Consider the following 13,823-nt stretch of genomic DNA (forward strand, 5'->3'; position numbering starts at 1 on the left):
CCCTTTAGAAGCCACCTGCCTCCACGATCTAGGAGTTGACAAACTTGCAAGCCTGCTCCTTCAAGCTTGGGACGAAACTCCTTTGCAGAATCATTCGCAAAGCTTCGCCATCTAATACCATCTAAACCTCCAAGAATGAACACCGAAAAAATTTTCCCTTCCCCCTTCAACCCCAACTCCAAAAACTTCCCCACCCTCAGCCATCTAATCACCATCCAGCAAATAAGATTACCTTTGTGAATATTTCTAGATCCCCTATGCAGCCGAACGAAAGTTAACAATCCATTAACAACCCATGAAGCAACAACCTTCAAAAACTTAATCCACCTATTCCTAGAAACATTTCCCTTAAGCAAACACGAAAATGGGGTTCCACCTCCTTCTCCAGACTCAGATGAAAGGATTTACCTTCGACCTGCACCAAGCGCTCCAATATCTTCTACTACTGGCACATCCATGGTCAATTTTGTACAAGAAATAGTTGTTTTGCAAGAGAAAAAGAGACTCGTCGTTGAGAAAAAACCTAAAAACTTCAAGCCTTTCAAAGAGAAACTCAAAGAAATCTTCAACACATCCCTTCGATAGATAATAGGTTACTTCAACATAAGATGCTTTGACCCTAGCTAATGTCACCAAAGAGCAAGCCTAAGAATTTTGGCAATGAAGACGAAGAAGGCTGCAAGGCAAGGTAAAGGTTAGAGAGTGGCCACGAGTCCCACAAGGGCTTCCTCGCGAGTCCTTATGTTCTAGATTGAAATTTCCTCCTTTCCTTGTTTGTATAAGATGTCCTCTTTGCATAAAGGAATTATTTCTTCCTTTTGTATTTTGATGGGGGATGAATTTTATTGAAAATTCCAATTTGGTAGATCCCTTAATGATGTGGAGGCATGGGAGATCTCTTCTTTGTTGTGTTTGTTGTGGAGGTAGCAAGGTTGTCAAAATCGGGATTCTACGTAGTATCTTTGGAGGGGTTTGTAGGATCGGATCATAGAATCGATCGAGAATTGTAAGATTCTACTTTCAATGTAAAAAAATATATATATTTAAAATAAATGTATATGGAATTTTATGACAATTCTTATGACTATAAACTTAATTAATAAGTCAATCAAGTTAAAAACATAATTTAGGAATGTAGCTCGGGTGGTGAAGCACTCGTACAATGGGGAGATCAAGGTTCAAATCCTTGCATTCCTATTATATTTGGAATGTAGCTCAATTAAACCAATTTATGATAAAATCATGAAAAATTTAAAAAAAAAATCATAATCAACAAAATTCCAAACCATCATCATTGCCAAGTGCCCCACAACAAAATTCTCAGTTCCCAACTTCCCACACAACACAATTAAAACTCAATATTCAAACCATCCAAATATCCAATTCATAAGACATACCCAATTAACAATACAAACTTAAATAGGTTTTAATAATAACCAACCAACAAATAAACTAAAAGCCTAAAACTGTCAAGCTAGATCGTCGTGTTGGGACAATCTAAGCCATATACATCAAGATCATCATCAATGTCTTCATCTCGTTCATCATCAATATCATCATCGACGTCGTGGACCTCATCATCATCAAATGTATTGGATGCTTCATCTCTAGAATCAATCATGGGTTCATCAAATTCGTTGTCACTATCACTTCATGAATTTGTATTTAATCTTCCTTTTCTATCCCAACATCAATATTTGAACTACCTATTCAAGACAATGAATAAATGAAGACAAATTTATGAGTTCATAATTTTTTTTATGTCAAATGAGGTTTAGCTTCAAAAAATATATATTTGCACATAAAGTTTTCTAAACTCACATGCTTCTTGTAGTCCTTGTAATGAATTCTCCATCATCCCAAGATTCATCACTTTCATCACCATTAAAGGCTCATTTACGACCTGCCCTATCAAGAACATTCAACCATCTTCCATTGGGTGGAAGAGTAGGGCTTTTTCTTTCTGTTATATATTCATCATCATATGGGATATCATCAAAAACACAAATTGGTAGCTTTAGGATCAGCCTCCCTCCTAGCTTGCCTTTCTTTTAGCTTCAAATTATACAAAACAAAAACCAAATCATTCATCCTCTTTTGGTGTAAATGATTTCTTCTCTTCGTATACGCCTGTACAAATACACAATACTAGTATAATTTACAAGTTTGTAATTCAAAAGTTTCATATTCTTAAATATTATGTAAATTTTTATGCAAAGAGACTCAGAAAGTTAGTACCATCTCAAATGCACTCCAATATCTCTTGCATCAAGACGGACTACATGTTAAACTTAATATTCTGATTGCAAACCTTTTCAACTCAGGACACCCATCACCATAAGATCCCCACCAATCAACTGGAGATTTTCTATTTATTGTCATTTTTTCCTGTTCATTGCCAACAAGTCCAGCAGCACTCTTAAATTTATCAAGTTGCATATCTATTTTGACTCTTTCTTCAAGATCATGCACCACTCTTTGCATGCAATTGTATAGGCCAATCTTAACCTCTGAATCTACCTTAAAATTTGCGCTATAATGACAATGGGAATTCAAAAAGTAGGCTGCAGCACGTAATGGCCTATGGAGTTGAAGCTCCCATCTCTCATCAATGCTGTCCCAAATTGGTTGATAACAACAACAAAAGTTAAAACAAGAACAACTTAAAATAAGAGATTTAACATTTTAAAAGTACTTTAGTTGCATATTAATTATTAAAGCAATTGTAAAACTTGAGTTACCTCTTTTGAACGCTATTGAAGTTCAATTGTATTTTTTCTTTTGCGTGATCCATTTGCTCATAAATAAACCCCATTGCAGGTGTTACACCTGAATCTACCATCCTAAATACCTTGATTAGTGGTAATGCAACTCGTAGACAAGAAGTGACATATGGCCAAAAACCTCAAGTATCCAACACAATCCTTTTGAATTTTTCCCTCTTTGTGAGGGGCTGCAAACCGACTATAGGTCCACTTGTTTGAGGAAAACATAGAAATCAAGGATCCTTTATGCTCACCAAGGCAAGATAAAGTCAAGTATGCAGTGGCAAAGCATGTCACAAGTGGGCTAATGAGATCCCTCCCTTTAGTAAACTCCTTCAACCAAGTAATGAGCATGGTCCTAGAGTATATATATGTCGTAATGCTTCTACCCTATGCAATAGTCACAATGTACTTGAAGCTTCTTCTCAAAGTCTTCCAAAATCAAGTCAATGTACTGCATAACACGTCCAGAACAATTTTTTCCTTCTCTCCATTAGCATCTCACCAGTTAATTTGTAGTTTGAAGCATAATTTTATCACTATTTGGACAACATTCTCTTCTCCAACCTTTTCTACAACCTCATCTAACATTTCAAAAACCTTTGCTGCAGTTTTTGAAATTTTAGAAGTGTCAATTGATGGCAAGAAGACCGTTCCCTTAGGGTTATTCACCAAAAAGTTACAAATGGAACGTTTTTTCTTATTAGTCCATCCATTAGACATAATAGTGCAATCCGTTCCCTTCCACTCTAACTTATACTTTTCACTAAAATTTGTAAGCCTCATTACTTCGTTTTTGAAGGGAAGTTTAGGCGCAACGATAAGGTTGTCACCATGTGACCTGGAGATAGTATTAGTAAGCAGTAAGCGGCAGAGCAGGCAATATTCTAAATCTGCAAGCACAGCTGCAACGCAGGTCATAGTCTCTTAGAACTTAGAAATTTGAACAAGTTGTCAAGTTCACAAAAAAATAAGCAAATCAATTATCAATCAAAAATAGAAAATTTCAATGAAGTTAAATACTTAAATAAATTAAAGAGATTGCTGATTCTTCCTTGAAGACAAAGATAAGCAGCAACTCAGCTAAAAAAAGAAAAGGAAGAAGGAGAAAAACAAAGCTCAGTAGCTGTCGCAGTAGCTCATTGTGAGTGCTGAGTGCTGATTCTGCTGAATGGTTCTTCCTTTTCAAGATTCAAGAAGAAAAAATGTTTCAAGGCTCAAGCATACCTAGAACCTGGTTGAAGACTAAAGAGTGCTGAGTCTGCTGACTGCTGAGGCGCTCAACAGAGAGAAGAGGACTGAGAAGAGGAGTCGAACACCAAAGAACTATCAGAACTGAGTGGCAACTAGAGAGTGGACTATGGGGAGTGGTGATCGAACAGGAACAGGACTGTTACAGGAGTAGTTGACTAGAGGAGAGTGACGAAAGGTGTTCAAAGGGTTCACCGGTTGCTGGCTTGCTGCTGATCAAACACCACAGCTGTCGAACACAGCCTACTGCTGCTGGGAGCTACTTTGTCCTAGATTTAAAGATTTTGGGCTAAAAACTTTGGGGACTCTGGTACAGTAAAAACGCATATTAAGCCTTACCATTCAAGCCCAAAGAGGGTAAAAAACCCAATCCAGGCAGCATTGTAGGAACATAATCACCCTACTTACAATTTCGATTCCAAGATTCCAACAATTCTGCCATGATTCTATAGCAATGTGATTTTCCTCAGGAGTTGGATTGTGGGGGTGAAATTAAATCGTAGAATCATACAATTCTATGACTCAAGTCGTGATTTTAACAACCATGGGAGGTAGTCATCCTCCCATGAGGATGGGCTATTAGTCAAGGTTCTTAATTCTTCAGAAAGTACTCCTGCAGATTTTTTTTTGAGCTTTTTATCTAAGAAAATATGTCTTTTCTACTTCTATTTGGAAGGCCAATGTCTCCACTAAGCTTAAGATCTTTATTCATTTAGTTCTTCTAAATAGAGTTAACATTAACAATCCGTTCCTAAATAGGAGGCCTTTTAAGGCTTTATCTCCTATTGTTTGTTCTTTATATTTTGAAAGTCTAGAATATGCTTCTCACCTGTTTCTTCCCCATTCATTTTCTTGGAGGAACCTATAGCAAATTATCTAGGCTATTTGGATGGATAAAGTTCTATCTGAAATCATTGGACGATTTGTTAACAATTTCTATTAAAGGTATCGGAAGGAGTAGAGATGGTTCCGTGATAGGGACGTGTGGGTTTTTTTGCTTTGTTGTGTATTTGGTGGTTGGAGAGGAATGCTCGTATTTTCTCAGGGAATATGTCTTGCTCTATGCTCTGGGATAGGATTCACAATACAGCATCATTGTGGGATATGCAGCTCGTTGTTTTAAAGGGGTTTTTTTTTTTTTTAATTCTTCAGCATGATTGGATGGCATCACTGTTTTGATGTTTTCTCCCTTTTTGTTTTGGTCTTCTTCTCATCTAAGGAGGATTTTTTACGATCCTTGCTGTATTTTCTCCTCTTCAATAGCATTTCTTCTTTTTTCTATAAAAATAAATTTGGTATGCCATTTTAAAGCAGTTTTTCAAGAGTTTATTGAAAACAGGCCATATCCAGGAAACAATGACTTATTATTACTGAGTTTTCAACATTGAAATCTACTAAACAGTCTCAAAATAGTCAACAGACCATTAATATTTCAATATTTAATGATTGCATAATTCCTCTCAAATTAAAAGTGAATCAATTATATGGAGGGGCGGAGAGAGAGAGAGAGAGAGGGAAGAGTATAATGTTTAGGTACATGCAAAAGTGACACAGCCATGGTTTAACATAAGTTATGGCATGATTCACACAGCCAATGTCAATGACCGGCATACTTCGGAGAATTAAGTAGAATCATAGTAGTCAAAGGCACAAGGCACACCGAGGCGCAGAGAGTACTTGGCGCCGAGGCGCAAGCCGAAGGCGCATGCTTCACGAAGGTGAGGCACACTATTATTAAAATTGTGTACAATGCCTATTTGGTGGGTAATTGATGTAAAAACACATCAATAGTAATATTAGAATTTAAAATGCCAAAATATTCAATAGTAATTATGACAACCAAGTACCAAGTTCCAAGTGAAACAAACATAGTTCAACGTAAGTAATTTCGCATGCAAGATTTCAAACTTCAAATTAGAAATGAAATAAAATTGCCAGGCTGAAGGCCCAAAAGCATCTGCAATATCAAAAGAAAAGAGTACAATAAAACAGCATCTAAATTCAGTAAAAAATGTTATATATTAATATATTTCAGAAAAATATATAGTTTGTATACTGCATTTCCAAACAAATTACAAAATAGCAGCAAAATTCAGGAAAAAATGTTATATATCAATTATAAAGTATAAACTGCATTAAACTACATAATTAATCACACATTATATAATATTAACTTAGAGGCTTAATGCAAGTTAATAATATAAGAAGCAGCCGGCAGGAGGCAGCAGAACTGAAAAAGAAAAAGAACTGAAGAAGAAGAACTGAAAAAGAAGCAGAAGCAGAACAAGAACTGAAGAAGAAGAAGAAGCAGAAGAACTGAAAAAGAAGAAGCAGAAGAACTGAAGAAGAAGAAGAAGAAGCAGAAGAACTGAAGAAGAAGAAGAAGAAGACGAATCAGAAGAACTGAAGAAGAAGAAGATTAAGACAATGACGATGACTTACTAGTTTGAAAATCGAAGCAGCCTAACGACTCACAAAGGCTCAAACCTCGATGACGAAGGGCTCCTGCTGGTTTGAAGACTCAAGACAAAGAGCTACTGCTGGTTCAAAGGGTCGAAGATGAAAGCCTCGTGCTGATTTGAACTTCGAAGGGTCGAAGACGAAGGGCTCCTGCTGGTTTCGTACTGCTTTGAAGGATCAATGGCCGAAGACAAACTTCTCCTGCTGGTTTCATGCTGCTTCAAAGGGTCGAAGACGAAGGGCTAGGGCTGGTGCAAGTCCAACTGTCAAAGGCTGGATTGCTGGAAGTGGGCTGGGGTTGGTTCTGGCTACATTTTATTTCTTAACAGCTTCAAAAATTTCAAGGTGCGACTCAATGCGCCTGGAGAATCAGTGCGCCTCTTGAAAGTCACCTCGCCTGAAGAAGGATGAGGCGCTAGCTTGATCGCTTCACTGCGCCTCATGCCTAGTCACACTTTTAACTACTATGAGTAGAATGTTCTGCTTTCATTTAGCAAAAGTCAATAGAGACGTCCAAGTTTTCTATTCAAGTTTCAGAAATTGGAAAAACCAATCTTCCAATATTAGCAAACGCTATTCCTTAGTTGATCTCAACTCCCACATATGAAAAGAAGGATGTGGGACTTATGTCATGTCATGTACTCACATCGTGCTCCTCCCACCCAACCCCCACCCCTCTGTGTTCTTTCTCTCTAGCTCTCTGCAAGATGTCCATGTAAAATCTAATTTTTGCTGAATAAGCGTACACCAAAAACCATATTGATAAGCATCATAAGAAAAGGCGGCATCATATATCTTGGTGTTTTATCAAATTTTAAAACTCCTTGCCATATACCATCCATTGATAAATATGCAAGCAGATTGAAAAAGGTTGGGATGTTTTTCCCCTCTTATTGATTTTTCAAGTAGGGGATGACTTATTCTTTTGGCATGATATTTGGCGTGGCCAATGACCCCTCAATGCAAAATTATCTTCCATTTTCAATTTTTCTTGCGCTAAGGATGCACCTACCAATAATCATCTTCAAGTTGCATCCCCTCAGTTAGAAACATCTTGCGAAATTGACCATCTTATGGACTTTTTATGGCAGCTTGTACACATTTCATCATTAGAACGCTAATGATGAGCCATAGTGCATCCCAGATAAAAAATGGTAGATTTACAGCCAAATCCTTTTACAAGAACCTCACTCAATCAGAAGCAACCAGCAACAACTTCCCTTGAAAACCCACTGGAAAATAGCAGCCTCCACAAAGGTTGCTTTCTTTGCGGGGTAGGCAAAGAAAGATTCTAACACTTGGGAATATTCAAACCCTAGATAACTTGCAGAAAAGGGGGCTGATAAGTGCTTTTGATGCTTGGATAATGCTAAATCTGTTGACCACATCGTGCACTGCTCCTGGACCAAGAACTCTTGGAACTTGGCCACTTCTTTGATCAGGCAGCAGTAATTGCCCAGATCAGTGGGAGAGAAGCGATATGGGCCTGGAAAGCTATCCATCCAGCAAGGAAAGGAGGAAAAATTGTCCCTCACTCCACTAGTAATCTTTGGTTTGTGTGGAAGGAAAGAATTATGAGAGCTTCGGAAGGATTGGACATACCCTTACAAATTAATAAAGAGTTAAAGACCATTGGATTGCTAAAATAATGAGCTAGCATAGTGGGTTGGTTTTGAATGATTCTTTTGCAATTCCTGACAATGACACCCTGCAAAGTGAGTGATGTTTTTGTTTTTGTTTGTGCTTGAGTGGCATCCCCTTGATGCCCTTTAATAAGTTTTTCTTTACTGATCAATTAAAAAAAAAAAGTAATAGCAAGAGTGAATCAGTGATGCTTGGCAAAGATATGACACAGTAGGAAGAGCAGGGACCCTCCAATTGAGATGTGCACACCACAAATCCAACTGAACTGCCCAGGTTTAACATATCACAATGTATGTGCGTAAAGCAGGAAGTTACAACCATCCCATGATATGTATACATGGTTTGCTTTTTTCCTTTTCTTTTCCTTATGGTTTAAGTTTTATGCAATCGAATCAAACCTCAGTAAACACAATCTTCACTTACAGAACTCGTCAAAAACTGGGGGAAACAAAACAATTTTTACCACTTTGATGGGTAAAGAGGTATTTAGCATTTTTTTCATGGAAATATTAATTAAAATTGAAAATGAAAATTTAAACATTTTTCTCAAAGCAAATGCACCTACATTTCCTGTATGATAAACAAATGACTATAGATCAAATTCCGATAATTAAGAAAACCTAACTACATTGCCAAACGAAACTGCAGCAGATAGAAACTTTTGGGTGAGCTCAAACCTGTTTATGTCTGTAACATTTGGCATTGAGCCACTCTTCTTTTTCTTATTCCTCCTCTTATTTTCCCTACGCCTGCGACTTCTGCCACAAGGCTCTTGGTTTACCACTTTAATGTCTCCACAGCTGTTTTGTCCTAATCCAGGTTGAGAATTCAGCTCTACACATTCTCCTTCTTCAACATCAATCATCTCAATATCCTCAACATTTTCCAAGTTGTCCTCTTCATAGATAACATCTAATATGCTTTCTCCTCCCTCCATGAAACCACCTACACTGCAAACAACTTAAGGCATAAATATTTAGCAACAAAGTAGCTTGGGAAAACTCAAATTCATAACTCAAAAACTACCATGGGAAATGAAAAGTGATCACAAAAACGCCAGATTTAGATGTTTTGCAAAAATTGAATTAACCCCGTTTATTTTCAGCAGATAATGGCCATTATAGGAACTAGCAAACATCATTAAAAAGATAGTAAAAAACACAGTTACTTTGAAAATCCTAAAACATATTCTTTACTTGGAAAGTCCTAAAACATATTCTTCGCCCGATCATGCTAATTTCCTTAATGAAACCATTGCGTTTGCCTCAAATGCTATTTCAAAGAGGGAAAAGCCCTTCCATTGTCATGGGATGATAAACATGGTCTAAATTTACTAGAAGAGTTGTAAACAAACTAAACACAGTGCATGCAGAAACGAGTTACAGTAATGAAACAGAGGTTGAACACAGAAATATATAGCAATAGCAGAAGGGAACACACACACACACACACACACAAAATATCAATATGATGGACACATAGATCAATATGATGCAGGACAGCGAGTGGAGAGAAGAGAGAGAAAAACAAATGAGAATAGATAGGGAAAATAAGAGAAAATGCACGCGCATCCGCACCCACACACACACACAGAGCTGAGCAATCTGTTCAGAAGAAAACGAAGAATAAACAGAAGAATAGGGGTTTGCGTCGGCCGACCGACCTGATTACGTGTGAGGAAGAGGGAGAGGGTGGTAGGGTATTGCTGTGTGCCGCTTCCGCTCACGAGAGAGAGGAGACTGAAGTGCTGCCTCGCATTGTCGCTGGATTAAATTAAAACCCAGTGTCGCTCACTCTCTTTTTTATTTTCAATTCAGAGATCTCAGTATTCAATTTTTTTTATTTAAATAAATCAATTTAAAGCAAAATACCGAAATATAATCTTCTATTTTTTCAAAAAAAAACAACATTTATGGGAATCTATGTAATTAAACTACAAAAAAAAATTGAGTAGTCTTATATAATTGTTTATAATAAGTGCTATTTGACTGTCTTAGAAAAAAGTTTTGATAATAAATATGGAAGAACTAAGGGGTGTTTGGGAACTTTTATATACATGTATATTATTTTATAAATATATTGTTATATTTCAACATAGAATTAAAATATTATATGAGTAATATGATTATTAAATTATGCTAATAATAATATTTAAATCAATTTTCAAAATTAATATTTTAAATATTTTTTTTATTTTCTTATGCATTTATTGATTTTTAATGAGTTTTTTGAATTTTCTATTTTTTGTTGAAATCTTTTGTTATATTTTTGTTATTTAATATTTTCTTGATTTTTTTTAAATTAGTAGGCATAATAATAATAATATCATGAAAAATGTGATAAGTGTTCACATTTACAATTAATAGAACTTTGTATATGCAGTAATGAGCCAACAACTACAACTTTCCATATATGGTGCATATGCTCATTACCTCATCTTCTCGAAGCATCGACATGTCCATCTTTTGGGTTTTTCCTAAACTTGTCATTAGCATATCTGAAAACTAAGTAGTACTGTTTGGATTAGGATAGTCGGGGTCTAATGCCACCAAATCAAACTTATAATTCAAGTTGTTCTTCCTTGTTGGTCTAAGCATAAGGGTTTACCCCTAACATGGGCACAAGACTCACAAACTTGATCCTTTGAGATAGTAACACTACCTATGCCCTCTAATTTGGTGAATAAATTTTTTTTAAAAAAAATAAGGCAATCACCGTATTGTTTTGGTTCATGAAATATAATGGATAGGGAAAAAAAGAATGAAATAAAAATTTAAATATAAACATAATAAAATCAAGAAAAAATTTTGATTTTATTTCTCCTAATTTAATTTCCATTCTCATTTCTGCGTACCAAACGTGGAGTTAGAGTTTTAAGTCTTATAAAAGAAATAGTATAGCCTCTCAAAATTGACCAAACCCTTCATCAATCACTGCAGTAATGACCAAACAATGATTAGGTTTTCTGTGCTTTAGTAATTATGCTCGTTGCTTTTTTAAGCACATCACCATAAATATTCTCAAGCACGTTTGAAAAATTCATTCTCAAACACGATCTATTAGAATATAACCTAAGTCATGAAGTACTAAAATAATGTTCAATCTTATATCATCCTCTTAGACTTAAATAAAATCTTGATTCAAACATTGGGGGGGGGGGGTTTGGAAGAGATAAAAACCAATTTCATAGGAAGTAAGCTTCCATAAATGCATAATGTAAGGACCCGACTCGAGAAAATTGGATTAAACAAATAAGAAAAAAGGGAAGGAATTTGAAAAGGTGAAAACAGCAGGGTTCGTCGACGAGGCTCCTCCTCTCGTCGATGAAGTTTCTTTTTTGACTCATCAGGGAGGTTCAAAGGATCATCGACAAGAGTATACCGAGAGATTTCTAGAATTTTGGAATCTCAGGCTTGTCAAAGAGGCCAACTACGTTGTCACTGAATGCCCTTCTTCTTCTCGTCGACGAATTCTCGTCGACGAGCGCTCCACTTCGTCGACGAGTCTGGCCGAGTCAACTAAATTATAAATATCTATTTCTTTGCTTCATGGTTAAGAAACATAAAAGCTCTCCCTCTCTCTCTAGAATCGGCGAACTCTCTTTCTCTCTCTTCCATCCTCCGTTGTTCGTCACCCGAATCCACAATCCAACGTTACTACGTGGATCAAGGGGAAAACCTTTACGATCATAGCGGATCGGATCTTCATTTTGAGGATTTCCAAGTTTTATCCTAAAATCGAGGTAAGGGTATAAGTTTGTTTTTGGTTCGATAGATCTATAATAAATAGAATTGTATTAAAGTATTGTTCTTCGGTTTATAGGTTTTGAGAACTCGGTTCGCTATTTTGGGAGTCAAATAATTCGTGTTTCGGAGTTCGGGGAAAGGTAAGGGGATTTGTTTACATTAGTATTTTTAGAAAGCTAAACCGCTAAAAAGTTAGCTTATGTTTGTATGCATGTATTGATTGCTTATTTACGAAGTTTCACCAGGTAAAAATGCTGATTTTATGATTTTACGGTTTTGGTAAAAATGAAGGTTTTGGCGTATGATCTCCAAACTTTTCAAAACTTCGTTATTTGCATTAATCTTAACGTAGGAGACGCTTGAACCTCTTGTTTTCCATTTAAATGTTATTTTTCGAGTTATATATAGAGGATTTTTGACCAAACGAGTGTGACATATGATATGAAATGGAATATATTGAATGTTATACACGTATATGAACTATGGGAACTGGAGTTCCATTTTGCTATCTGAAAATGTGGAAAATAGGTGTCAGTTATATACCGAACTTTATATGTGAAAGGGGTTAAACCGAGAGGGTGTGTGCCGGTTTATACCACAGTATGAATGAATGAGTTTATGAAAATACTGTAACTGTACAGGAAATTTGTGAATTAAAAACAAGTTAATTTGTTTTATTGTAAATTGTATATATGATATTGGGGTCGCAGCTTGTTACTATGAGAGCCTTAAAAAGCCCAACATTATATGAAGCCTTAAAAATCTTAAGCGTGATTTCGTTGCTATATTCTAGATACAGTGCAACCACACTTCTGATTTTTAGTGTGGGTATTGAGATTGTTGGCTGGGTTGGAGTGTGCCACTGGTGGATTAATGGACCAAGTGGATTCGATCAGACTATAGTAAATCGCACAACCCGCGCCACGGGGTTGTGTTGGCATAGTTATTGTTGTTTCAAAGCTGAACGGTGTTCTAAATATGCATATACATGATTTAAAAACTAAAATAAGTAAAGTCATAGGTTTGAGTATCGGGCAAAGGGATTGTACAGTGTATGGGCATGTACGCTACCCTAACCTCAGGAACTCTCGTTTGTAACGATGCTGAATTATCTATTACATGAAATATATATATATATATATATATATATATCTCCTATATTTCAATATTGAGAATATGCTTTATATGTAACTGTTTTCAACTGAAATAAACACATATTGTTACACACTGATGTAATATCTTCCACCTTACTGAGAAGTATGTCACCCCAACATACAACCTTTGTTTCAGGTCCTACAAGACGTCGGTCCTAGTTGCTAAAGGGACTTGGAGTGTCATATTGTGTATAAATTACATAAGTGTTTTGTATATGTAATAGACTTAGTTCAGAATGTCTTTTTGGGGATTGTAAGAATGGGTTATGTTTTAAGCACGATTGTATGTATGTGAGAATACAGCTAGAAACTCTAGTATGTCTTCTGGATTTCCATATGGATGTTTATGTTTTCTGCTGCGCATGAGATTACAAATCAGTATTAAACACCCGTATGTTTCTATTCAGGTTGGGTTGTATATGTATGTTTATCAGAGACAAGTGTAGTAGCACTTCGGGGCCTTATAAAGGGTCGAGGCATTACAGTTGGTATCAGAGCCTTAGCCATCCAGAGGTGTGATGTGAATTACACTGCCTAGTTATGGAAATGCTCAGAGTTTAGGTTGCTAGGTTTTGTAGACTATAATATACCAGAGTTTAGGATTAAAATAAGATCTTAAGTTTAACTCTGTATACCTGGAGACGGAAATCCATTGACAAACTTCTGTGTTTTTATAGATTAATCGAAAAGTTCAGAAAATCACGGCAATCCATTGACGGTTTTGTTTCCGAGTGGAGGGGCAGAACTTGAGTTAGAATGAGAATGTTAAATCATTAAAGTATGCCAATATTAGGAATGTGGAT

At 36.2% G+C, this 13,823-nt stretch overlaps 1 protein-coding gene and 1 long non-coding RNA gene across 11 annotated transcripts in view; both read right to left on the reverse strand.

The window, feature by feature from the left end:
• LOC131150625 (uncharacterized) overlaps positions 1 to 10,140 on the reverse strand; it is a 46,703-nt gene extending 36,563 nt beyond the window's left edge. The window contains exons 1-2 of one of the 10 annotated variants that reach the window (XM_058101460.1): positions 9,784 to 10,140; positions 8,798 to 9,070 (exon numbers count right to left, since the gene is read on the reverse strand). In XM_058101460.1, the coding sequence (XP_057957443.1) occupies positions 8,798 to 9,057 (260 nt within the window). In that variant the 5' untranslated portion in view covers positions 9,058 to 9,070; positions 9,784 to 10,140. Of the gene's footprint in view, positions 1 to 8,797; positions 9,071 to 9,316; positions 9,626 to 9,697 lie in introns of those variants that run through there. The other 9 variants (XM_058101466.1, XM_058101465.1, XM_058101464.1 and 6 more) reach the window with 9 other exon arrangements.
• On the reverse strand, positions 1,318 to 2,130 carry LOC131150626 (uncharacterized). Its single transcript, XR_009135578.1, has 2 exons — positions 1,822 to 2,130; positions 1,318 to 1,706 (listed from the first exon to the last, which is right to left on the reverse strand). It is a non-coding gene; the product is annotated as an uncharacterized LOC131150626 (long non-coding RNA).
• Positions 10,141 to 13,823: the final 3,683 nt, after the last annotated feature.

Source organism: Malania oleifera, chromosome 3 (genome assembly GCF_029873635.1).
Source record: "Malania oleifera isolate guangnan ecotype guangnan chromosome 3, ASM2987363v1, whole genome shotgun sequence".
Taxonomy (NCBI): domain Eukaryota; kingdom Viridiplantae; phylum Streptophyta; class Magnoliopsida; order Santalales; family Ximeniaceae; genus Malania; species Malania oleifera.